Source organism: Callithrix jacchus, chromosome 9 (assembly GCF_049354715.1).
Source record: "Callithrix jacchus isolate 240 chromosome 9, calJac240_pri, whole genome shotgun sequence".
NCBI classification, from domain to species: Eukaryota; Metazoa; Chordata; class Mammalia; order Primates; family Cebidae; genus Callithrix; species Callithrix jacchus.
Genome location: NC_133510.1, coordinates 82,283,143 through 82,308,837, shown reverse-complemented (window position 1 = coordinate 82,308,837; position 25,695 = coordinate 82,283,143). Strand labels below are relative to the sequence as shown.

Here is a 25,695-nt window from a genome sequence, read left to right as displayed (position 1 = left end):
GGGTTTCTTAGACAGTGTAAAAAACCCAAATGTTCATCAATAAAGCCCTGATTAAAATATGGTAGGGGCATCTACTTAATAAAATTACTGTGCAGTTGAAGACAGGAATGAGGAGAATCCACATATTCTCTTAGGTATAGCAGATACAGGAATTCTCTTATTTCTCATGATTTCCACCAACTTCTTCCTCCAAAGGTATTTATTCCAGTTAAAATAGATTGCTTAAGAATTTCTAGGATGCTTGTCACTAAAAGAACTGTAGTGGTTGCTAACAAAATTTTGGACGGAAGTTGTGATTCATCAAGTAATCCCTATACTAAAAGTTGTCTGGAATGTTAGATACATACTGTATCCACAGGGATACTATGTGTGATGAATAGGTTCCCAGGTCAATGAATAACAGTGTTGCCATGAGAAAGAGCATTCCGAATTATAATTTGAGATGTCACAGTTCGTCTCCCAGTTAATCTCTAAGATGATATGTCTCATCTTGGTAATACATTCATTCTTTTATGAAACATTTACTGAGTGTTTTGTTCCTTCCTTTTTTCTTTTAATGTGCTTGTAAGGGAGTCTATATTTGTTGAAGGGGTAGGAGAAGGGAAAGTTAGTGTTGTGAGGCTAGGTCTCAGAAAATGAAAACAAAGATAAGTAAAATAGCTTCCCAGTGCTCTGGGAGTTCATGGTTATCTGCCTCAACTTTACTTTCTGTTTATACTAATCTGTGACAATTTAAGAATTCTAACTTTAAGCTAATGATGTTGGATCCCATGGTGAGGGATTTTTGAGTCCATATGCTGGAGAATGAGTGATGAAGTAGAAGACTAGAGATGAGACCATTCTTTATTTTCCAGATCTTATACTTTTGCCTCCGCTACTGTTCATGAAGTGATTGACCTCCCCCCACTTCTTTAAGGAAATTCTTGATTTAAAGTGCCTTGTGTCCTGTTTTATCCTTTCTGTTCTAGAACCTCTATCACGTATTTTTATAATTGTAGTTTTATACATTTTAATGTTAACTAGAGCATTAGGCCATATCTTTTCTTTATAAAAGTAATTTTTTGATATCTTATGTATTTATTCTTCCAGATGATGGACCCCTACTTTCCAAATAAATTTAATCATGATTTTGATCGGAATTTAAATTTATATGTTAAGATGTTTTTGACACCTTCACAATACTAGAATTTTTTTTTTTCCTTTTTTTTTTTTTTGGTTGAGACGGAGTCTCACTCTATTGCCAGGTTGGGAGTAGAGTGGCAGGATCCCAGCTCACTGCAACTTCCGTTTTCCGGTTTCAAGCAATTCTCCTGCCTCAGCCTCCCAAGTAGCTGGACTACAGGCACTTGCCACCACACCCAGCTAATTTTATTTTGTATTTTTTGTAGAGACGGGGTTTCACCATGTTGGCCAGGATGGTCTCAATCTCTTGACCTCGTGATCCGCCCGCCTTGGCCTGCCAAAGTGCTGGGATTACAGGCATGAGCCACTGCGCCCGGCCAATACTAGGATTTTCTTAATTTAAGAGTAGGTTTTAATTTGTATTATTCAGTAAAGTTTTATAGCTTTTTCATACACGTACTCTGTTTTTTTAGTTTATTTTTATGGTTGTTACTAAAAAGTTTGTAACTGGCTGTTGATGTTACTTTGGGAAATTTTTGCATATTTACTGAAAAAAATCTTAACTCATAATTCTAAAATATTTTTGTTTTTTGCGAAAATAACTACTTCTAAAATGATGTTAGTTTTGCCTCCTTTCTAATGTTAAAATCTATTCTTACCTAGTTTTGTCAACTAGCACTTCAGAATGATGTTAATAATTATGTTGATGGTGGATATCAATGCCTTGACTGATTTTACTTTTAAATTTTGCTGGTATATTGTCATCAAACATGATATTGTCTATTGATTTGAGAAAGTTTTTGAAAAAGTTCTAAGAGAGATTTTTTTTTTTTTAATGAGGACTAATTTCTTAACACTTTAATGCCCTGTACTAGATTTCTTTCATTGACTCTGTTTCCGTGTAGGATACATCATATTTCATAGGATGAAATTGCCTATTATGTTGTTTAACTAGTCTTTTCACTTTAATTCCCTGCTCCTGTACTCTGCATTGCTATACCCAGGTTCTTCCCCCAAAAATTTTTGATCATTTTGCTCTTATCCCAAGGAATTGTATAGCATTGTAACATCTTTTCAAGCTATGGAGTGAGTCTAAACCTCTTGGGTTATCTGTTATTTATGTTCCGTCTGTGCCTTTCCAGTCATCACCTCTTCAAAAACTATGATGGCTTTGAGATCACACCCCACTTGCATGTCAGTTTGTGCATCCTGGGTTAGAGTCAAGAACTAACTGTCATAGCAATAACAGTAGCTACAGAATCATAATTTTCTTGTACTATTTCCCCGAGCCCCATTCTTCACAGGTTGATATTACAAGGGCCAGGTGACACCCATATAAGCAGTCTGTTGCATTTCAGGGGAAGAACTATGAATCTCAACCTGCTTGCTCCTTTCATTTGCCCTTTCCATTTCTGTCCTCAGACTTCTTCTCCTTGTCATTCTAATGTTGTAAGACTCCATCTCAGACAGATGCTTTCTTCCATGTTTTTCATTGTAGACCTTGTCTTTGAATATGCTGCTTATCAAGCTTGGTACCCCTTTCAGTATGTTCCTCCTATCTCCACATATTCCAGTGCACCTTCCTGGTTTGCACCATGGCTTCAGTGTTTTCTCTCTGCACACTTTTTTTTTTTAATTCCTGTTGTCTTCACTGACATACTGTCATACTGTGCTATGATCAGTGCCTTAGTGTCTCTGCAGAGAGGTGGGGGTTTTTTTGTTTGTTTTTTGGGGATTTTTTTTGTGAGTGTAGAGGGGTGGGGGATTGGGCCTGGGTTCTCTTACAGAAACCTTTAGGGCATCGTATTGGTTAGGAATGTATTCAGTTGCAAGAAACAAATAACCCAGTCCATAATGTGTATAATGGATAGAGATTTCCTTCTGTTTTGTTTTTTCATGTAAAAAGTATAGAGTTAGATAATTCCTGGTGTTGATTCCGTTTTTTAGCAACCCTCTCTTGTAAGTTTTTCAGTATGCTGTTACATGTGTAATTCTTTTTTTTAGTATCTACAATTCCAAATTTTAACCATTCTTTAAATTACAAGAGTTTTTTATAGTCTTTCCTAACTCACCACATAAAGATACTCTTCCTTTATATTCTCATAGAATATAAAGCTAGAAAATGGCCTTTCAGTGTTATCTATCTATATATATATTATCTTTCCTACTAGAGTATAAATTTCATTTCTTTAGTGTATCCTTTGTTACCTTCTGCCGAATGCCTTGTTTAGAGTAGACGTAGTTAACTTACTGAATGAATGATAAAGAATGAATGAGCTTTTCCTTTAAGAAAACTCTGTCACTGGTGGTTGGAGTTTAGGGAAAAGATTTGTTGGCAGTGGTGTGAATATGGAAGTATAATTTTTAAGCAGATAATTTATAGGAATTAAATGTATATGTTGCTGAAAAAAACACGTGTAAACTAATTTCTAAATGCACAAATATTTCTTTAATGCTATCAAAATATATTTTCACATACTACTGAAAAAGTCTATTAATAGTGGAAATAAAATGGAAACTCTTTTTTTTCTTTCAGTGCTTAGATGAGTATGAAGATGATGAAGCAGGGCAGAAAGAGCGGAAACGAGAAGATGCAATTACACAACAGAACACTATGCAGAATGAAGCTGTAAACTTACTAGATCCAGGCAGTTCCTATCTGCTACAGGCAAGTATTTAAAAATACCAGGAAGTCACTAACTATTTTAATGGCAATTTTTCAATTATGATTCTTGAGTTGTATGTGGTAACATACCTTCCATTGCCATCTTTCCTCCTACTTGTGCCTTCCTTACCAAAGTGGGTTCTGACATCACATGTTGGGCTCCCCTTAAGCATGTCTTCACTCTCTTTACCCTTTTCTGGCTTGGGCATCTTTTGACAGGCTGTTCTGCCATAGGGCCTCTCTTTGTTCCTGCTGAGATTCAGAGAACTCATGTTAGATTTCTCCTCCATGGGGACCCTTCCTCAACATGATTAGATTTTGAGACCTACATTCCAGACTGCCACTCCATGTGGACATTCACTTTATCCTGCCTGGGCTCTGGCACAGAATACCCCATGCCAGGTTGCCTCTTGAAGGGTAGACAGTCTTTACCCTTCTAAAGTTTTGTCACTCTTTTCTGAGCCACCCTCCTGAAAAGAATCCCACTCTGGCTGCCCCTTTATGAGACTCCCTTTCTGACCTTGCCTCAGGAATGAAGTGTTTCCTTCCCTGCTTTGTACAGATCTTCCTTATTCTGCTCAGGCTCTGATTTCTTAGGTCAGACTTCATGAGCTCTGCTATGTGGGCAGTCTCCTTCATTTGCTTGGACTTGAATTCTTTATGCCAGGCAGCTCTTCTTTACGACAGGTTCTCATATTCTGATACCCTGGTCTGAGACGTTGTGTTTTCTCTCCATGTTGCTCTGCCCTATGTAATGGCTTTAGCACTTAATTGTTCAGGAAAGGAAGAAGAAGGATGAGTTTTTCCTTTAAAAATCTTTGTTAATTTGATAAAGCTCTTGTTTATTTTTCATTTTCTTTATCAGTTATACATTAAAAAATTTTATTCTGCAGTCATATTCTGCATATATATTCTTCAACAGTATATCATACTAAATTATACATGCCAATATAGATATTTTAAGTTAGTCCCGAGGGCCGGTTAGCATGTTATGCCATAATTTTATTGAGGGCTTTGGTTGCTAGGTTATTTGAATAACATCAGTATTCCTTTGCTGTATTCATCTAGGCTTGTATTTGTCTGATTTTATTTCACTTATGCTGTTATACTTGTTTATACGTTACAAGTTCTGATCTGTCACTGCACCTGTAAAGACTGTGTTCCTAGGGATTTCCTTATTGATCATTATAAGCCTGAGTAAAGCAGAATGTTTTATTTAAACTTACAGAAAACAGTTTGTGCTTTACCAACATTTTCTCAGCTCTACATAGATCTTCCCACTTCCCTTTAGTAATAGAAACCATCCCATTGCAAGAAAGATTATTTCAGAAAAAGTATATTTGAAATCAGTTGTGTAACAGACTTAGGGGTTTGGGGAAGATCTAGTCTTTGAAAGTTTTAAGCCCAGTACCAGTCTTAACAGTTGTACTTTTTATAAGCAGTTTCAATGATACTTGTATAGCAGTCCCGCTTTATCAATGGGAGTTATGTTCTGAAACTTCCAATGGATGCCTGAAATCATAGATAGTACTGAATGCTATATATACTATGCACAGATTTCTTTTTCCTTCTTTACAATTTAATAGATAGAAGATTTGTTCTTATCATAAATCTTAGCAACCTCAGGATATGATTTTTTTTCCTTCTATTATTAAGTTGAGAACTTTCACCTTCTCGCTTAAAGGAAGCACTTTACAGCTTCTCTTTGGCAGATCTGAATTGCCAGCATCACTGCTTTTGTACTTTGGGGTAATTATTAAGAACACTAAAAAGTTATTTGAACATGATCACTGGGATACCACAACAGTCAATCTGATAACCAAGGTACTTCCAAGTGACTAACAAGTAGGAGCATAGACACTGTGGGTACGTTTTACAAAGGGATAATTCAGGCCCTGGGCAGAATGGAACAGGACAGCACCAGGTTTCATCAGTCTAGTCAGGACAACTCACAATTTAAAGTTTGTGAGTTTTATTTCTCGAGTTTTCCATTCAATATTTTTGGACCAGGCTTGATCATGGGTACCAGAAACTAGAAAGTGAAAGCTTGGATAAGAGAAAAAGGACTACTGTATTTCTCCATTTTTTCCCCTCTATTTAATATGGAGTAGTAATTATTAAAGTGCCTAATAATTATATAGTTGTTCCTTTGCCTGGAAATTTTTGTGGCTACAGAAATATAGTTAAGACATGTAAGGTGACGTTTATATTTGTGTAGAATCTTGTTCTAACATGTTAGAATGTCAAGCATTTTCCTCTTTAAAATTACTAGGGACTTATTTCAGTGAACATAATGTCCTTTACCCTCATCCATTTTGTTGCAATGATCTCACTTATATGTGAATCCAAAAAAGTCAAACTCATAGGAGTAGAGAGTAGAATGGTGATTACCAGAGGCTAGGCTAGATGGAGAAAGGAGAAGCACTGATTAATGGGTGCAAAGTTACAGTTAGATAGGAGGAATAATTTCTGTTTTATTGCCCAGCAAGGTGATTATAGGTCATAATAATGTATATTTCAAAATAGCTAAGAGTATTTTAAATGTTCTCACCAGAAACAAGTGATAAGAGCCTGGTATGGTGGCTCACGCCTGTAATCCTAGCACTTTGGGAGGCCGAAGTGGGTGAATCACTTGATGCCAGAGGTTTAAGACCAGCCTGGCCAATATGCGAAACTCTGTCTCTACTAAAAATACAACGATTAGCTGAGTATGGTGGTGCTCACCTGTAATCCCAGCTACTCAAGAGGCTGAGGCACGAGAAATACTTGAACCTTGGAGTCAGAGTTTGCAGTGAGCTGAGTTCACACCACTGCATTCCAACCTGGGTGACAGGTTGTGCCTCAAGAAAAAAGAAAAGAAACCTGTGTCTCAAAGAAAAGAAAAGAAAAACAAAGAAGTCATAAGTATTTAAGGTAATTCTGTATAGGCTATTCTTTGCATTGCTATAAAGAGATACCTGAGATTGGGTAATTGATAAGAAAAAGAGGTTTAATTGCCTCACAGTTCTACAGGCTGTTCAAGCTGGCACCAACATCTGCTCACCTTCTCATGAGGCCCTCAGAAAGCTACTCATAGTGGAAGGCAAAGTGGAAGCAGGCATGTCACATGACAGGAACAGGAGCAAGAGAGAGAAGGAGCAGGTCCCAGAACTCTTAGCAAGATCTCATTGGTGCTAAACCATTCATGAGAAATCCACTGCCATGAGCCAGTCACCTCCCCAACAGGCCCCACCTCCAACATTGGAGATTACATTTCAACAAGAGACATGAGATTTGAGGGGGACATTCAAAATATTTTAGATGGACATGCTAGTTACTGTAATTTGATTCTTCCATAATATATACATGTATTGAAATCCAAATAACACTTTGTACACCATACATATATATAATTATTATTTGTTAATTAAAAATAAAACTAAAAAAAATTATAAGGGGCTCTTTTACTGTACCATATAGGTTAATTTTGTTTTTTCTATCTAACATTTCTAATTTAAGATATGCCCAGTTTTCTCTTTTTGACCAGGATATAGAAATTACTTTAAACTTCACCTCTAATTGCCCATTTTTAACACTTGTGAGAAGGCTACCGCCCCTCCCAGTCTCTAAGCTTACTAATATAATCTATCCAGTGTGCAGAACATATTATTGTTAAATTTTTTTTTTATTTGAGATGGAGTCTTGCTCTATCACCCAAGCTAGAGTACAGTGGCGCTATCTCATCTCATTGCAACCTCTGCCTCCTTGGTTTATGTGATTCTCCTGTTTCAGCCTCCCGAGTAGCTGGGATTACAGGCACCCACCTCTATGCCTGGTTAATTGTTGTCTTTTTAGTAGAGAACAGGGTTTTACCACGTTGGCCAGGCTGGTCTCAAACTCTTGATCTTAGGTTATCTGCCCGCCTTGGCCCCTGAAAGTGCTGGGATTACAGGCGTGAGCCACTGCGCCTGGCCTAAAGTTTATACTTTGATTACAAGAATCGCTTTAAAATAACATTTAGCTACAAGATGTATAATCTTTAATAAAAGACCATATTCAAATCCACCAATAAAGAATAAACTTAAATGTTGTCTGTCTGAATCAAAATCTTAACTATTGAAATATTAGCTATATGCAACAAATAAGTATAGCTTAAATTCTGATTATTTATAAATCTCAGACATGAGCATGGAATGACTATAATGGCAAAAACCGCAATTACTTTCATACCATCCTAGTATGTGGAAGTTCTAATTTTATCAACTGCATCAAGCTAGCAGTGTGGAAAATACTGTGTAAAACTTACTGAGGTATGTTTTAAGTGACTAAATGTTTAAAAAAAAAAAGAAACCAAACAACTGTAAAGAAATGTAGAAATCTGATATTTTTACATGGCTTCTGGTTAGCTTAACTCAAAACTTGTCTGATACCGACTTTTAAGTCATTTATGATTGGGTCAAAGTGTGAAATTATTTTAATGCCCCTGCAATTTAGAGTTGCTGAAAATGCCCTCCATTTTACTTTTGTTTTTGTTAAAATTCTCCTCTAAATCTCTGTTACTCTAAGTTTTACCATATTACAGAAAATGTCTGTTTTAAGCCCCAGAATACCGTTTGTTGCCAAGTTATTCATATCATTTCAGTTGATATACCAGTAACTCACAAATCAGTAAATCTAGTAAAGGTTGCTCTCATTTAGCAATTCTGCTGACTTCATTTCAGTAAAAGGCAATCTGGGCAATCAAGCTGATGTGGCATATTCTGAGAAGTTTCAAATATAACCAAAATGAGAGAGATATGAGAGAAATGGTATGTGATGTTTTAGAACTTTATTTTAGAGATCTGGTATTTTTTTTTCATGCATGTGTAGACAGAAATTATATGCCTTAGTTTTAGTTCATATAGGGTTGTATTAGGGAATTTAATAAAAGAAGAGCTCTTTGCAAAATGTTAATCCAAATACTGTTTGTGAAACTGGCAGGGGAAAAACTTTTTTTTTTTTTTTTTTGAGACAACATCTCGTTCTCTTGCACAGGCTGGAGTATAGTAGTGTCATCTCAGCTCACTGCAACCTTTGCCTCCCAAGTTCAAGGAGTCCACCCACCGCAGCCTCCTGAGTAGCTGGGACTATAGGTGCATGCTACCATAACCCAGCTAATTTTTGTGTTTTATGTAGAGACAAGAGTTTCACCTAAGCTGATTTTGACCTCCTGGGCTCAAGTGATCCACCCCCATCAGCCTTCCAAAGTGTTAGAATTACAGGCATGAGCCACTGTGCCCAGCTGGGAAAACTTCTGTATGAATTGTCATCACTCACATTAATAACATATACTTTGTGTGAATACACACAAAGTATAATATTTCTTTCTACTTTATAAGCTTAATATTTCTTTCTACTTTAAATAACCATCTAAATGTCTATATAGGGGATTTGTTTTACATGTTTGGTACAAAAGCAGAGATTAATAGATACTGGCTTAATGACAGGCAGAAAAGAAACTCTTTAAAGTTTGCTTGCCAGGTTTCGTTATTGTCCCTGCTGTAAGAATACCTGATGCTCAGAAAGGGTTAAAATGTCTTTGTATCAACTGTCAAGGCTTGGCTTCCCCAGAACTAAGCCTGTTTATGGGGTCAAGCCCACACATACAGCCACTTGAGTATTCTTTGACCTGGTTATTTCCTACAACTGGTTACTTCCCAAGTGGTACTTTTTTGTAACTGCAGATTACTTAAGAAGTTATTTGTCAGTGTATATTTATTGCATACTAGGTGAGCTGGGGTTTGGGAGGACAAAGAAAGGAATTGGTAGTGTAGGGTCCCTATCTGCCAGACACTTGATGTTTTACTTAGAAAATAAGACATATACATGTAAAATTGAGATTAAAATTATAGGCCGGGCATGGTGGCTCATGCCTATAATCCCAGCACTTTGGGAGGCTGAGGCGGGCGGATCCCCAGGTCAGGAGTTGGATACCAGCCTGGCAAACATAGTGAAACCCTGTCTCTACTAAAAATACAAAAATTAGGTTGGCACAGTGGTGTGTGCCTGTAGTCACAGCTACTCAGGAGGCTGAGGCAGGAGAATTTCTTGAACCCAGGAGGCGGAGGCTGTGGTGAGCCGAGATTACACCACTGCAGTCCAGCCTGGGCAACAGAGCGAGACTCTGTTCCAAAGAAAAAAAAAATTAAGGGCCAGACACAGTGGCTCATGCCTGTAACCCCAGCACTTTTGGAGGCCAAGGTGGGCGGATCACAAGGTCAGGAGTTTGAGACCAGTCTGGCCGACATAGTGAAACCCCGTCTCTTGAAAAATTCAAAAAATTAACTGGGCACGGTGGCGCATACATGTAGTCCCAGCTACTTGGGAGGCTGAGACAGGAGAATCGCTTGAACCCAGGATGTGGAGGTTGTGGTGAGCTAAGATGGCGCCACTGCACTCCCAGCCTGAGCAACAGAGCAAGACTCTGCCTCAGAAAAGAAATTATATTAAACTAGGTGATATAGGCTTCTGTAGTGGGAATTTACTGACTTGGAAAAATTAAGACAGACTTATTCAAATTGCATGCAGAAAATAAACACTTTTCCGTATCCTTGTTAGTTTTCTGTTTGTTTTAGCTATCAAATTGAAATTGAAAATCTGTTTGGAAGGGATTATGCTAATTTTACTCACTTATATCATGGAATCGCCACAGCAACCCAATAAAATAGGTACTGTTATTCCATTTTAGAGATAAGGAGTCACTGATAGAGGTTAAGCCCATAGTCTTCTAGCTACTGAGTAGGCTGTCTGGTTGGAAGTTTGATCTGATCCATCCTCTTAATCATATGGTTTAATCTACTGGTTCCCCACATTGCTAGTCTTTTATTGCATCCTGCAGTCAATATTTACTCTTTTACTCTGGAGCTGGTTATCTTTTAAAAGTAGCTTATTTTTCCATTGGTCTATATATCTGTTTTGGTACCAGTACCATGCTGTTTTGATTACTGTAGCCTTGTAATATAGTTTGAAGCCAGTTAGAATGGTGCCACCAGCTTTGTTCTTTTTGCTTAGGATTGTCTTGGCTATGTGGGTTCTTTTTTGATTCCACATGAAATTTAAATGCATTTATTCCAGTTCCATGAAGAAAGTCAATGGTAGTTTGATGGGGATAGTATTGAATCTATAAATTACTTTGGGCAGTATGGCCATTTTCATGATACTGATTCTTCCTAACCATGAACATGGAATGTTTTTCCATTTGTTTGTGTCCACTCTTATTTCCTTGAGCAGTGGTTTGCAGTTGTCCTTGAAGAGGTCCTTCATATTCCTTGTAAGTTGTACTCTTAGGTATTCTCTTTGTAGCAATTGTGAATGCGAGCTTACTCATGATTTGGCTCTCTGTCTGTTATTGGTGTATAGGAATGATTGTGATTTTTGTATCCTGAGACTTTCCTGAAGTTGCTTATCAGCTTAAGGAGATTTTGGGCTGATGAGATGATGGGATCTTCTAAATATACAATCATGCCATCTGCAAATAGAGTCAATTTCACTTTCTCTTTTCCTAATTGAATACCCTTTATTTCTTTCTCTTGCCTGATTGCCCTGGCCAGAACTTCCAGTGGTGTTGGGAAAACTGGCTAGCCATATGCAGAAAGCTGAAACTGGATCCCTTCCATATACCTTTTAAAAAAATTAACTCAATATGGATTACATACTTAAATGTAAGACCTGAAACCATCAAAACCCTAGCAGAAAATCTAGGCAATACCATTCAGGACATAGGCATGGGCAAAGATTTCATGCAGAAAACACCAAAAGCAATGGCAACAGAAGCCAAAATAGACAAATGGGATCTAATTAAACTAAAGAACTGCACAACAAAAGAAACTATCATCAAAACAGGCAAGCTACAGAATGGGAGAAAAATTTTGCAATCTTTTTATCCGACAAAAGGCTAATACTCTAATAATCTACAAAAAAATTTACAAGAAAAAAACATCAAAAAGTGGGTGAAGGATGTGAACAGACAAAAAGGAGACATTTATGCTGCCAACAAACATGAAAAAAAAAAGCTCGTCATCACTGGTCATTAGAGAAATGCAAATCAAAACTACTATGAGATACCGTATCATGCCACTTAGAATGGTGATCATTAAAAAGTCAGGAGACAGCAAATGCCAGAGAGGATGTGGAGAAATAGGAACACCTTTATACTTTTGGTGAGAGTGTAAATTATTCAACCATTGTGGAAGACAGTGTGGCGATTCCTCAAGGATCTAGAACCAGAAATACCTTTTGACCCAGCAATCCCATTACTGAGTATATACCCAAAGGAGTATAAATCATTCTACTATAAAGACATATGCACATATATATTTACTGTTCACAATAGCAAAGACTTGGAGCCAACCCAAATGCCCATCAGTGATAGACTGGATAAAGAAAATGTGGCCCATATACACCATTGAATACAATGCAGTCATAAAAAAGGAGTTCATGTCCTTTGCAGAGACATGGATGAAGCTGGAAATCATCATTCTCAGCAAACTAACACAAGAATAGAAAACCAAACACTGCATGTTCTCATTCATAAGTGGGTGTTGAACAATGAGAACACCTGGACACAGGGAGGGGAACCTCACACACTGGGACCTGTCGGGGCTGGGGGTCTAGAGGAGGGACAGTATTAGGAGAAATACCTAATGTAGATGCCGGGGTGATGGATGCAGCAGACCACCACAGCACGTGTACCCCTATGTAACAAACCTGCACATTTTGCACATGTACCCCAGAACTTAAAGTACAATTAAAAAATAAATAAAAAGGAAAAAAAAGTAACTTATTCTTTAATTTAATCAGATGAGAACTTCTTTAATTGTAGGATCTCTCTTGGGAACCTTATGATTAATTAGGAAAAAAGTTAATGTCAATTTTTAAAGACATCATTTGATTTTGACCTATTTTATGAAAATGAAACTACAAAAGTGTTTGGAGAACCTAGACTGTCAAAAGTTTGAACAGAGAAATGACTGCCTTGTTATTTGGAAGGTAATAATTTTTCCACCCCAGTGGTTAATGTGAACTTTCAGCAATCTTTGTTATTAGTAGCTTAGAATCAGCACAATATTGCAATGTACTTTTTCACTTTTCATTTTTAGCTGTATATATAGTCTTTAAAAATAAGAACTAATTGCTACATGCATATGGTGAGTTGTAAGTTTTAGAAAAATTGATGGCATAAAAAAGACAAAGGGGAATATATAAAGAATATAATGGTGGTACTTTTTAATGCCCCTTCACTTTCAAAAGGATTTAAGCTTACTGGGTGATGAATGATGCCCCCACCCTTGTCCGTTTTCTGAGCTTTTAAAATACTTCTGTGTTAAAAATGTAATTTTTAAAAAGTGATTGATTTGGGTTGAAAAATCAGATGTAGACTCTTGTTTTGTTTGACCAGCAATGTGAATTTTTTAAAATATTAATTGCTTCAAATTGATCTTTTCAAAATTAGGTATTCTTTATCAGCTATTTTATATAGTCAGTAACTGTATACATACATACTCAAACTGATACATAGTTATTTTTACTTTACAGGACCCATCTAGAACAGTTTCAGGCAGATATAAAAGGTAAGAATCCTTATGACTTAAACATATTATAGACATGATTGTAATATCTGTCTGACATTGACTTAACTAGAACTGTTTAAAGCAGCTTATTGAAAAGTAAGAAACCGGCCGGGCTCGGCAGCTCAAGCCTGTAATCCCAGCACTTTGGGAGGACGAGGCGGGTGGATTACGAGGTCAAGAGATCGAGACCATCCTGGTCAACATGGTGAAACCCCGTCTCTACTAAAAATACAAAAATTAGCTGGGCATGTGGCGCATGCCTGTAATCCCAGCTACTCAGGAGGCTGAGGCAGGAGAATTGCCTGAACCCAGGAGGCAGAGTTTGCCGTGAGCCGAGATCGCGCCATTGCACTCCAGCCTGGGTAACAAGAGTGAAAACTCCATCTCAAAATAATAATAATAATAATAATAATAAAAGTAAGAAACCTTACTGTTGTGCTCTTAAAAATACATTATATTGTAAGCAGGAGTATAATGTCTGCCTGACCATGGCTTATTCTGACATGCCAACAGTCTTTGAAAATTCACCATGAATTTGCAAGGGTCTGATGAAATTTACAAAATAAATGCCTAGAATTGCTGTTTCTCATATTATTGAGCACTGGAAATACAAGTAGACCCATCTGTACTAGGTCGCTTGGAGTGCCATTACAAAATACCATAGACTGGTGGCTTAAGCAATAGAAATTAATTTTCTCACATTTCTGGAGGCCACATGTCCACCATTGTCAGGTTCTGGTGAGGACTGTCTTCCTGCCTTACAGGTAGCCACTTTTTCACTTTGTCCTCATGTGGCAGAGAGAAAAAGGGACGAAGAGGGAAAGTAAGCTTTCTGAGGTCCCTTCTTTATAAAGGAACTAATCACATCATGAAGGCCTCATCCTTGTGACCTCATTTAAACCCAGTTATCTCCCAAAGGCTCCATCTTTAAACACCATCTCACTGAGGATATGGCTTCAACATATGAATTTTGGGAGGACGTAGTTCAATCCATTGTACCACCTGTACACAATGAGTAACACTTCTACCAGAGAATGTGTTTGTGAGTGTATATGTATAGGAAGAAAATCAGAATTGGGTGCGAGAAGTTTTTCAGTGGAGGTGTCTAGGATATTAACTTCCTCTTCCCTCTTGAGGCCATAAAGATTGCAGAAGCATATGGTCATACTTGTGCTAATAATCATAGAATGATAAATCTTACTGAATATTTACTGTGTCCAAAGTGCTTTACATAGAGTTCTTTCAATTCTCATGATTATCTTAAAAGGCAGATATAATATTTATTTCCATTTATAGATGAGAGATGTGAGGTTAAATAAGTAGAATAATTTTCTGGGGTTATAAACCTAGTCAACGGTAAAATCTGGATTTGAACTCAGGCAGCCTGACTCTGGAAACCCACATTTTTATTAACTGTGTAAGACCATCTGCCTAGATTTATACATATAAACCCTTTATTTTCATCTATTTGTGTTTGTATGTTGGAATTTAAAATATTTTAGCTGTTTAATCTAAAATAAAACACTAACCAGTACTCTAATTTTTATGCTGTTATGTAAAAATAAAATTTAATATTTGTCAAGGGCTGCAGTATTTATTAGTCATAGAAAAAGATGAGAAGTCTAAGATAATCAGCAACAGTGAGTAAGTCTGAAATAGTTTCTGGCACATGGAAAAACACTCAATACATTTGCTACTGTTACTACTTTTATTTTGATTTCTGGGTAATTTTGATGTAGGTATAATGAAACCTGGTTTTTTTTTTTTTTTTAAGCTTTTTAACATGTATACATTGCCTGATAATTTTACTTACCATTAATAGTTTAAACTGGAAAAAATCCTTTTTCTTTTTCCAGAAATAATTATGAAATAGACTTGATGTGGCCTGTTCTAAACCACATTCTCAAACCAAAAAATTTTTAGCAAACCAAGTTTTTGGTTTGGAGACTGAAGATAACCTCTGGCAACTTATCAAGTTGGTTGTATGGATCTTACACATTTAGTTCTTATTAAATAATAATCTTAAATTATGAACGACACTTTTCAAATTTGTGTTCTCAGAATCGAGAGGGAAATAATTTTGTAAATCCTATCAAAAGCTTTATTTACATGTCATTGTGTTAAATCCGAAAGAAAATTATTCTTTTGGTACGAATTTTTGTGAAACCTTTGAGAACATTACTTGTGACATTTCCCTGAATTTGTACTTTTCATACTTGTATTTTCATAGCCTAGAGCATGTGGCTTGAAGCATCTCTTCAGCTTTCAAAGATTTACCCCTGTTTAATACTGTTATAAATATCTTAAACTTTCTCATCATTTTTTTTATTGGTTTCCACCTCCATTTTAATACCATCTAGAAAGAAAAAAAAGACACTAACAAAAACTTAAAAAGCCACAAAAACCTAAAATCTATATATGAAATTATCTCTTAACTAGTAGAAATGTGTTATGCTTTATATCATTATTTTTATTAATCTGTCATTAATAGTTCATTTTTTCATTAATCTGTCAGCAAGTTATAGCAATGACTAGAGAACAGATGTTTCTTAGTGAGGTTGTCTGCTAACTAATGGGAATGAAGAAAAGGGAGAATAGGGTAAAAGAAGCTTGGCATCATATATTAAGTGATTTTATATATGTATATATATCTGAAAACAGAAAATGTTTTCAGTAAGCCAAATAACTTATGAGAAATTATATATATATCTATATATATTTATAAATATATATAGATATATATAAATATATGTATATAGTTATAAATAACTCTTAAAGTCATTAGGAGGTTCAGACACCCAGAAGATTTATTTGAATGTATGCTTTTATAAATTATGAATTAAATACCTAATTTTTTCTCACAGATAAGAATGTATATTTTTAGCCTTGAGTTTGTTGCATGCCCAGTCTAATTATGCTGTATTTTAAAACTTGAATTGACTTACGTGGAATGTGTCTTACATATTCTTGGTTTTCCTTATAAAATGTGTTTAAATAACTTTAGGGAACTATTTGGAGGTGAGGGTTGTGTAATTTCTGAAACTAAAGATTTAGTAAAGATGGATCAGTGTTGTGAATTTGTGAGTTTTTTTTTTTTCAGTGTGTAATTTTTTTTTTTTTCTTTTTGGTAGAGACAGGATCTCTCTGTGTTGCCCAGGCTGGTCTCAAACTCAAGTGACCTTCCCAACTCTGCCTCCCCAAGTACTGGGATTACAGGCATGAGCCACTGTACCTGGCCTCAGTGTGTAATTTTTTTAACAGAATTTTTATTTGGAAAGTTTATAGTACGCTGGTTAAAGACTTTTAAAAAAGAAAAGAGAAGGCAAGACAGTCTTAAGGACTTATAAAGAGCAGGATTAGCCAGGGTATGGGAACTTACTGTTCATAAACAACAGGAGAGGTTAGTGTAGTGGTTTATGCCTGTAATCCCAGCAACTCAGATGGCTAAGGGGGGAAGACTGCTTGAGGGCCAGGAATTTGAGACCAGCTTGGTCAACACAGCAAGACTCCATCTCAAAAAAAAAAAAAGAAAGAAAGAAAAAGAAAAAGATTAAGTCGGATGCTGTCATAAGCACTTACAGTCTTTAGCTACACTAGAGGGACTGAAATGTGAGATGGGAGGCTCACATGATCATGCCACCTAACTCCAGCTTGGGAGATGGTGAGATCCCAACTCTAAATAAAATAAACAACAGGGGAAACAGGACAGATACTGTTTTATCATTCAGTTAGTTATTAACTGGCTTTTGTTTTCACAAATATATTTAATTTAGTATTATTTTATTAAGAAACATTTATGCAAAGTAGTAAGTTGTTCTCAGCACTCCCCTCTTCCCTCCTCCAAGTAACCTTAATAGGTTTAGTAGTTTGTAAAGCACTTTTACATACATTATCCAATAGTTAGCCTCATCAGGTGGCAGCCAGGGCAAGCATGTCTTTGACAGATGAGAGAAAAGGCTTTGTTTAGTTCAGTGAACTCTTACCACATTCTCTCTGAACAGAAAGAGAGGAAATATTGTTAGTTTTTGTTTTTATAAAGAGCATGGACACATCAAGATATGAATGTCAGAAAAAATTAACCTTAGCCAAAATGTTGATGTTAAGCCTTATTTCATATCTGTAGTGTTTCACAGTGTTGTTATAGTTTTATAATTCATGTAGCTTAATCAGGACTTTTCTTAATACTTTTTACAACTACTGCATATGATGAAGATAGAAACTTTATACAACTTAAACATTGTCTTCTCCATTTAAAAAGTAATGTATACCCACTATCGAAGATTTAAGAAGTACAGAAAGGTAGGATTAGAAATTCTTACCATACTCTAAGTCAAGCACTATTAGCATTGCTTTTACTTTTTCCGTTTTTTTCCCTAGGCTTTTTATCTGTATAACTGTGAGAATAATGGATATACAGTTTCACATTCTGGTTTGTTCTTCACCTAATGTAACATGAGTATCTTCACCTTTTAAGTTCTCTAAATAATGGCTAGTATCAACTGAGTGATTTCTGCCTTTTAAATAAAACGTATAAATACAACAGAAATCCTCACTATCACTGCTGTGGGGACCCATAATTTCTGTCTACTTTATTTGGATAAAACATGACTAAGATTCTTTTTCTTCAGTGTCAGAATTTTCTTGCAAAGTCAATTCTGCTATAATGCTTGTTTTAAAAATGCAAATTGGTCCTAATTGATACATTAGGGAACAATTTGACCCTAACTCAAATTTTGCCTTTGCTTATATACGATTTTGTTCACCATAAATGCTAGGGTAAATGCTGAAAATCTTACCCAGCTCAACCAGGCTACATAGGAATACACAAAATTCTCTCAGGCATACCTGGCAAACATCTACCAGGTATCTCAGTATGAGTTACAGCTTTGCTTCTGAAGCAGGAAAGTTTCCCTGACCTCTTTGCGGGCAGGAACTGGAGTGCACAGGCACTGGACCTACCCGGGTGCTTTGATGCAACAGGGGCAAATTCCACTCACTCAAACCTGCTGCATTCCCATGAGGGGAACCTCATGGGAGGGTGAGTGTAGGTGAGCAGATGCAAGAGCAGGGGTGAGCCTTTTGGAAGCTGGCAGTGAGGAATTCTGTACTGTCCCTATGGCAGTATCTGGGGGGATGCTCATTACCCCTGAAGTCCCAGAAGGAGTGTTACAGTTAGTACTCTTTTACCTTTGCTGTCTATGGACAGTTTAAGTGTTAAACAGTTCAGTTGGTCCTCTGCCTTTTCGTGTGAGCCGGTTGCTCTCTGCTAGTGGTGGCAGAGCGTCAACTGTGACAGCCTTTAGCATTTGCACCCATGGCACCTGAGGTCTTGTTCAGTGTCCAGGGAAAATCAGGTCTCATGAACGAATTGAAGAGCGGTGAATATGGAGGATTATATTGGCAATGAAAGGGGAGCTGGAAAAGTGATGGAGTGGGAAGATAATCTTTCCCTGGAGCAGCGCTGTCAATCTGTTACTCTGAAGTCAAGCTACTTCTCTTCCTCTCCTCACTCCACTCTGGTGGAGCTAGGGGTTTTTATGGACACAGGAGGGGGAGGAGGGCAGGCCATGGGTGGTTTTGGAAAAGGCAACATTTGAGCAGGAAAACAGGAATGCATGTTCTCACTTTGGGCTGTGGTTCAAGGGTTGAGGGTGGGACCCTTGCCAGGACCGCCCTCTTCTGCCCGGAATTTCTCTGCCTCCTGTCCCTGTCATTTCCACAGGTGATGTTAAAACTTCAAGTCTAATTTCAGATATCTTCTTTCTCACACTTCATATTAACCTACAAGCTACAACTCTTCTGCTGCCAACCATCTTCTATGAGGAAACGTCACTATTTTTTCAAGATTAAAATGCTGTATTTATGTATTTCATAGCTATTTAACCTGTAAAACTGTACTACTATTTTACATTAGGATCCTATCTTTTTTAATGTGTCACTGATGAAGTTTTAGAACATTGTACCTATAACCCCATTTTCTGTATTACCACTCCCTTTTTTTTGAGGCGGAGTCTCACACTGTCACCCAGGCTCTACCTCCTGGGCTCAAGGAACCTTCACCTCCTGAGCTCAAGCAATTATCCTGCCCCAGCCTCCCAAGTAGCTGGAATTATAGGCACCTGCCACCATGCCTGGCTAATTTTTGTATTTTCAGTAGAGATGGGGTTTCACCTTGTTAGCCAGGCTGGTCTCAAACACCTGATCTCAAGTGATTCACCCATCTTGATCTCCCAAAGGGATTTATAGGCATGAACCACCATGCCTGGCCCCCTCATGTGTTTATTGGGTGGTTTTTGCATAGCACATTGATTTTTAGAAACACCTATGTTGTGTTATAGCAGAACTAACTCTGGGTCGATGGTTCAATAAACTAAATCTTTGCCATTGTTTAAATGATAAAACTTCTATGTAACATAAATGTATTTAATTTGAGACATTGTGAAATACTTTAAGCCAGGTGTCCCCAACCCTCGGGCTGTGGACTGCTACCTGTCCATGGCTTGTTAGGAATCAGTCCACACAGCAGGAGGTAAGCAGTAGGTGAGCATTACTGCCTGAGCTTTGCCTCATTCCTTCCAGATCAGCAGCAGCATTAGATTCTTATAGGAATGCAAACCCTATTGTGAACTGCTCATTTGAGGAATCTAGGTTACATGCTCCGTTATGAGAATCTAATGCCTGATTATCTGAGTAGAACAGTTTCATTCCAAAACTATCCTCCCTGCCAACCTTTGGTCCATGGAAAAATTATCGTCTGTCGAACTGCTCCCTGTTGCCAAAAAGGTTGGGGACGGCCAGTTTAGACTTTAGTTCTCAACTTTATTCTCAAAGCTCTTTCATAAGAAACTGACTAGAACCTGTTCAAGAGATGAATAATTTATTTAGAAACGTAGTTTTCATTCAAGTAAGATGTTGAAACACAATGTTAACTTTTTTTTTCTAAATGGAACTCTATGATCATTGTTTTAATCAGTAAGTAGATCTTGTTTTGAGAACCACCAAGTAGACTGAAACTTCCTTGGTTTGTTGGTCAAGGGTCAAAACCAGAAAAATCAGCCAGATTCTTTTTTTGTTTTGAGACAGGGTCTCACTCTGATGCCCAGACTGGAGTGCTGGAGTACAGTGGTACAACCATGGCTCACTGCAGCCTTGACTTTCCAGGCTCAGGTGATCCTCCAGCCTTGGCCTCCCAAGTAGCTGGGACTATAGCCATGTGCCCCCACACCCAGCTAATTTTTAATTTTTGTGTAGAGTTGGGGTTTTTCTGTGTTGCCCAGGCTGGTCGTGAACTTGTAGGCTAGGCCAACATCTGCCTGCCTTGGTCTCCCAAAGTGCTGGAATTACAGGTGTGAGTCACAGCACCTGGCCAGAAATCAGCTAGATTCTTTACAGGTAAGAAATCCAAACTAAAGAAGACCAAATGTATCTTTCAGTAATTGAAGAAAGAGAGTCTTCTTGGGCTGTATATGACCCTAATGAAATCTATTTCTTTCAAGATCTATTATTTATTTTTCTTTTCTTTCTTTTTCTTCCTCTTCCTCTTCCTCCTCCTCCTCCTCCTCCTCCTCCTCCTCCTCCTCCTCTTCTTCTTCTTCTTTCTTCCTCTCTCTCTGTCTCTCTCTCTCTCTCTCCCTCCCTCCCTCCCTCCCTCTCCCTCCTTTCTTGTTTCTCTGTTGCCCAAGCTGGACAACAGGGAGGCTGAGGCAGAAGAATAGCTTGAACTCAGGAGGCAGAGGTTGCATTGAGCCAAGAGAGTGCTATTGCACTCTAGCCTGGGCAACAGGAGCAAAACTCTGTCTCAAACAAACAACAACAACAAAATTGTATAATGATGCCATTTATGTATTGACAAGCCTAAGATGGAAGATTTCGAAAATTGTTAATAGGTTAAACTTTTTCGAAGTATTGTTTTAAACTTGTTCATCAAGTAAATACACAATTACTAAGGGATATCCATATTTCTAGATGGACCGTTTGTAGCTGTCATCATTATAGTTTCTGCCTAAAAAGTCATGGATGGATCTGGAAAGTTGGACTTTTTTGTGTGAAAAATGGGTCCTTTGAAATGGTTCTAATGCTTTTCTATAATATAGTATGGCTTTAGTGATACCTTCTATATAATATAGCATGGCTTTAGTGATTTTCTTTTTACCACTTTGCTGGTATTTCCTAGTCTTATTTGTAGTTCTTTCTTTCCTGTACCTTTTCTTTATGTATTGCTATTACTTAATTTTTGTTTTTGTTTTTGTTTCTTTTTACAAGGTCTCACTGTGTCATCCAGGGCGAGTGCAGCAGTGTGATCGCTCACTGCAGAGATCACTCACTGAAGCCTCAACCTCCTGGGCTCAAGCAATCCTCCTGCCTTAGCCTTTCAAGTTCCAAGTGCTTTGGGACTACAGGAACATACCTGGCTAATTTTTTATTTTTATTTTATAGAGATAGGGTCTCATTATGTTGTCCAGATTGGTCTTGAACTCCTGAATGTAAGCAGTCCTCCTGCCTTGGCCTCCCAAAGTGCTGGGATTACATGCGTGAGCCACCATGCTCAGCCTGTGTAGCTGTTAATCTTAGACTTTATTCTCTTTTGGTTTTGTGTATTTGTGCTAGAAATTTCATTCACTCCAATGACTTCAATTACTATATGTACGTAAGGCTGATGCCTTCACATCATTAGCTTCATACCTATATAATCAACAGCTATTAAATATCTGCTTTTAGATATCTCGGAAACATACTAAACTAAGCATTATCAAAAGTAAGCTTGTGAAAACTGATGGATTTCAGTAGTTGACATCAACATCTACTTTTGTTCAAGTCAGTAACCAGGACATTATTTATAGCACTTACTTTTTTTTCCTCACTATCTAGCCCATACCCATTCATTCACCAATGATCGTTGAGTTTATCTTCTGAGTATCTCATTGCCATCACCCCAATCTAGGACACCATCATCACTTACATAGGTGATTACAATAGCCTCCACACTGGCCTCCCTGTCTCCAGTTTATCTCATCTCCAATATATTTTATAAAAATGATATTGTTAATTTCCCTGCTTTAATAGCTTACCATTACCTTTAAGCGGAGTCTGAATCAGTGATCTCCAAAGTAGGGTGATATGCAAGATAATCTGCTAGGGTGCAGGAAGAAAATAATAGAATTTTTATTCATATTTCTCTTTTTATTTGAAAAACACTAAGGGATTTATATTCAAAAGCTATTACTGTGTAATAGTTATTTAGTCATTCCTTCTTTGCTCTATATGTCAGATGGTCATTTGGTACTAAAGGTGTCCTGAGGGAAGCATACTTTGTTCACTTTCTGCATGTTGTACAATACTATAATTTGAATGTCCATTTACATGGACTTATGAATTATTTACTTTAACTATGACTCACAAAATACGTAAGTCTGGATTAGGGAATTTATGGAGAAAATCAAGCCAAGTGTCTAACTGCAGATAAGATAACATTGTTGTTCAGCTGGTAAGCTATACAAAATCAAATCTGTTCTCATAAATCAAGAAAAATTATTATGCTGATTTAGAGGTTTTAAGTGAAACCTTTAAAATATTCTCATTTTTGTTGTAAGGCATCCTTTCTGCTTTGATAGCCGTTAAAAATAAAATGTTCAAACTGATGTTAGAACTAGATCTTTGAATCTCTATATCACACAGTGTTAAGATTTTCAGAAATAATGAAGCGTATTCAATTATCCTTTTATTTAAAATATTTGTGAGAACGAAGTTTTATACCACAAATCAAATTTTAGTCTTTTTCATATTTTGTATGCTCTGTTTTTGGTATACAGGCGATTATTTTATATTGTCATATTGTAAATCCTATAAAAATAGTAGATAAGTAAACATACATACCAACATGAGTATGTAATTATGAATAATATTTGGAGACCCTTAGTTTAAATTCTTCCGTAAATAGCTTTCAGGGGGTAGCTCAGACTTCTAATCCAAGCACTTCGGGTGGCTGAGGCAGGAGGATCGCTTGAGGCCAGGACTTCAGGACCAGCCTGGGTAACGTAGCAAGATCTAACTTCTGAAAAAAAATAATAAGATAAATTAGCTGGGCATAGCCAGGCACGGTGGCTCATGCCTACAATCCCAGCACTTTGGGAGAATGAGGTGGGTGGATCATGAGGTCAGGAGTTTGAGACCAGCCTGGCCAACACAGTGAAACCTCGTCTCTACTAAAAATACAAGAATTAGCCAGGTGTGGTGGCCTACACCTGCAGTCCCAGCTACTTGGGAGACTGAGGCAGGAGAATCGCTTGAACCCAGGAGGTGGAGGTTGCAGTCAGCCGAGATCACGCCATTGCACTCCAGCCTGGGTGACAGAGTGAGACTCTGTCTCCAAAAAAAAAAAATTACCTGGGCATGGTTGCACATATAGCTACTCCAGAGGCTGAGGCAGGAGGATTGCTTGAGCCCAGGAGTTTTTACAGTGAGCTATGATTGTCCACTGCACTCCAGCCTGGGCCACAAAGTGAGATACCATCTCTTTAAAAAAAACAGGTTTCCTGCTTTCTTTTCCAGCCTCGTATTTTATTTCTCTTAACGTTTACACTCCATGCTTTAGCTGTATTGGACCTCTCTGTTTCTCAAATAGGCCACAGTTTCTGGATTTTTGCACATTCTTGTCCTTTTTATTAAGTTTCAACCTTCTCTAACATAGTGGTACTCAAAGTATAGTCCTGGAACTGTTTGTTGTCAGTCTAAGGCAAGAAAAGAACTTGAGAATAAGCATTTAGAAATTTTGACTTGTCATCGTCACATCCAAGTGCGTGATCAGTGGATTACTCTGTGAATAGGACATAGACTAGTTCAAGTGCCATGATGAGTTGCATGCTAATCATGCCCAGCAGGACTGTTACAATGTGTGATACTTTGAAGTTAGTCATTTGTAATCCAAAATGTGTAAGAATTAAAATGTGGCTGGCTCATGCCTATAATCCCAAAACGAAAGCAGGAGGATAGCTTGAAGCCAGGAAATCGAGACCAGCCTGTTCAACATAGTAAGACACATCTCTACTCCAAAAAAAGAAAAAAGAAAATAAATTAGCCAGGTATGGTGGCATATGTCTGTAGTCGCAGCTACTTGGGAGGCTAAAGTGGGAGGATCACTTGAGCCCAGGAGTTTTGAGGTTTCAAGGTTGCAGTGAGCCATGATGGCACCACTGTATGTCAGCCATGATGGCACCACACTACGTCAGCCTGGGTGACAGTACAAGACTCTATCTCAAAAAAAGCAAAGCATTTATTTTTAAAATCTCAGAATCATGCTTATTCTTGTCCTGTAAATAATTTTAAAATATATAGTAAATAAAAATAAAATGTAAAAATCTTTTTCTTTTACAAGTATTTAAATCCTGGAAGCAAAACTTATTTACTTTTAAGTCTGATTTACTGATGACAAAACAGAATTTACTGAACTTTTTTAAATGGATTAGCAGTAGTAAACCAGATGACAAAGGAAGTAACTTCAGAGATACAGATAAAAGAGTTTGTACTAGTTTTCTTGGAAAGTACTATGTGTCTTATGTTAGTTTTTAGCCATAATTGATGGGCACAGTGCAAAATGGGTTGTTTGGAGATAACACTGGCTAATCAGACAATATAAAATGATCTAAATTTAATTGGTATTTGTAGGCATGATATGTTCAAGACCAATTCATCAAATATGTTCAAAACCAAATTCATTATTTGAAAGAAAGAGTATTACAAAGGTGACAGGAGCGGATGTTCAGGATTTCACATATAATCATTAGTATTTTGGGGGTTTCTGATAGTCTCACCTGAGGTTGCTCACATTAAAAAGCTGCATACACATGACAAAATATGTTTACTTGGAAATGTTGGATGAATCTGTAGTAAAGAAGATAGTTCACATACCACTTTCCAGCAATGCCATAGTTTGAGGTATTTAGGAACAGGATAGTGATACAGAAGACTAACTCTCAGACAAATAAGGATAGCAAAGGAATTTTTGTTACAATATGATGAGCACATTGGTTTTGCTAACATGACAATGATAGGAAATAAGAATTTATTTTTCAGCTTCATTGCTGACAAATACAGCTTGCTCTGAAGTATGTAACACTTGCAAAGGGTTACAGTATCAACAAATGTGGTTTGGAGTTTTGCTTTACTTCTGTCGGAGTATATTCTAATTATGCAGACACAGTGTTAGAAAAACATGCTGAAGCTTGTACCATAATGTAAATCAGTGTCCTGCTGCTTTCATTCAGAAAGTCTTGTGTTGTCAGCTGGACTACACAGTGTTCTTGCTATATCAGCTGAAGTAACAGT

The 25,695-nt window shown here is 37.2% G+C and overlaps 1 protein-coding gene across 2 annotated transcripts in view; it reads left to right on the top strand.

Annotated features, from left to right (window-relative positions):
* The window catches only part of PAWR (pro-apoptotic WT1 regulator), a 111,563-nt gene that overhangs the window by 72,348 nt on the left and 13,520 nt on the right, over positions 1–25,695 (top strand). For both annotated transcript variants that reach the window (XM_078336972.1, XM_035257103.3), the window contains exons 3-4: positions 3,659–3,790; positions 13,340–13,374. In XM_078336972.1, coding sequence (XP_078193098.1) covers positions 3,659–3,790; positions 13,340–13,374 — 167 coding nt within the window. The remainder of the gene's footprint in view (positions 1–3,658; positions 3,791–13,339; positions 13,375–25,695) is intronic.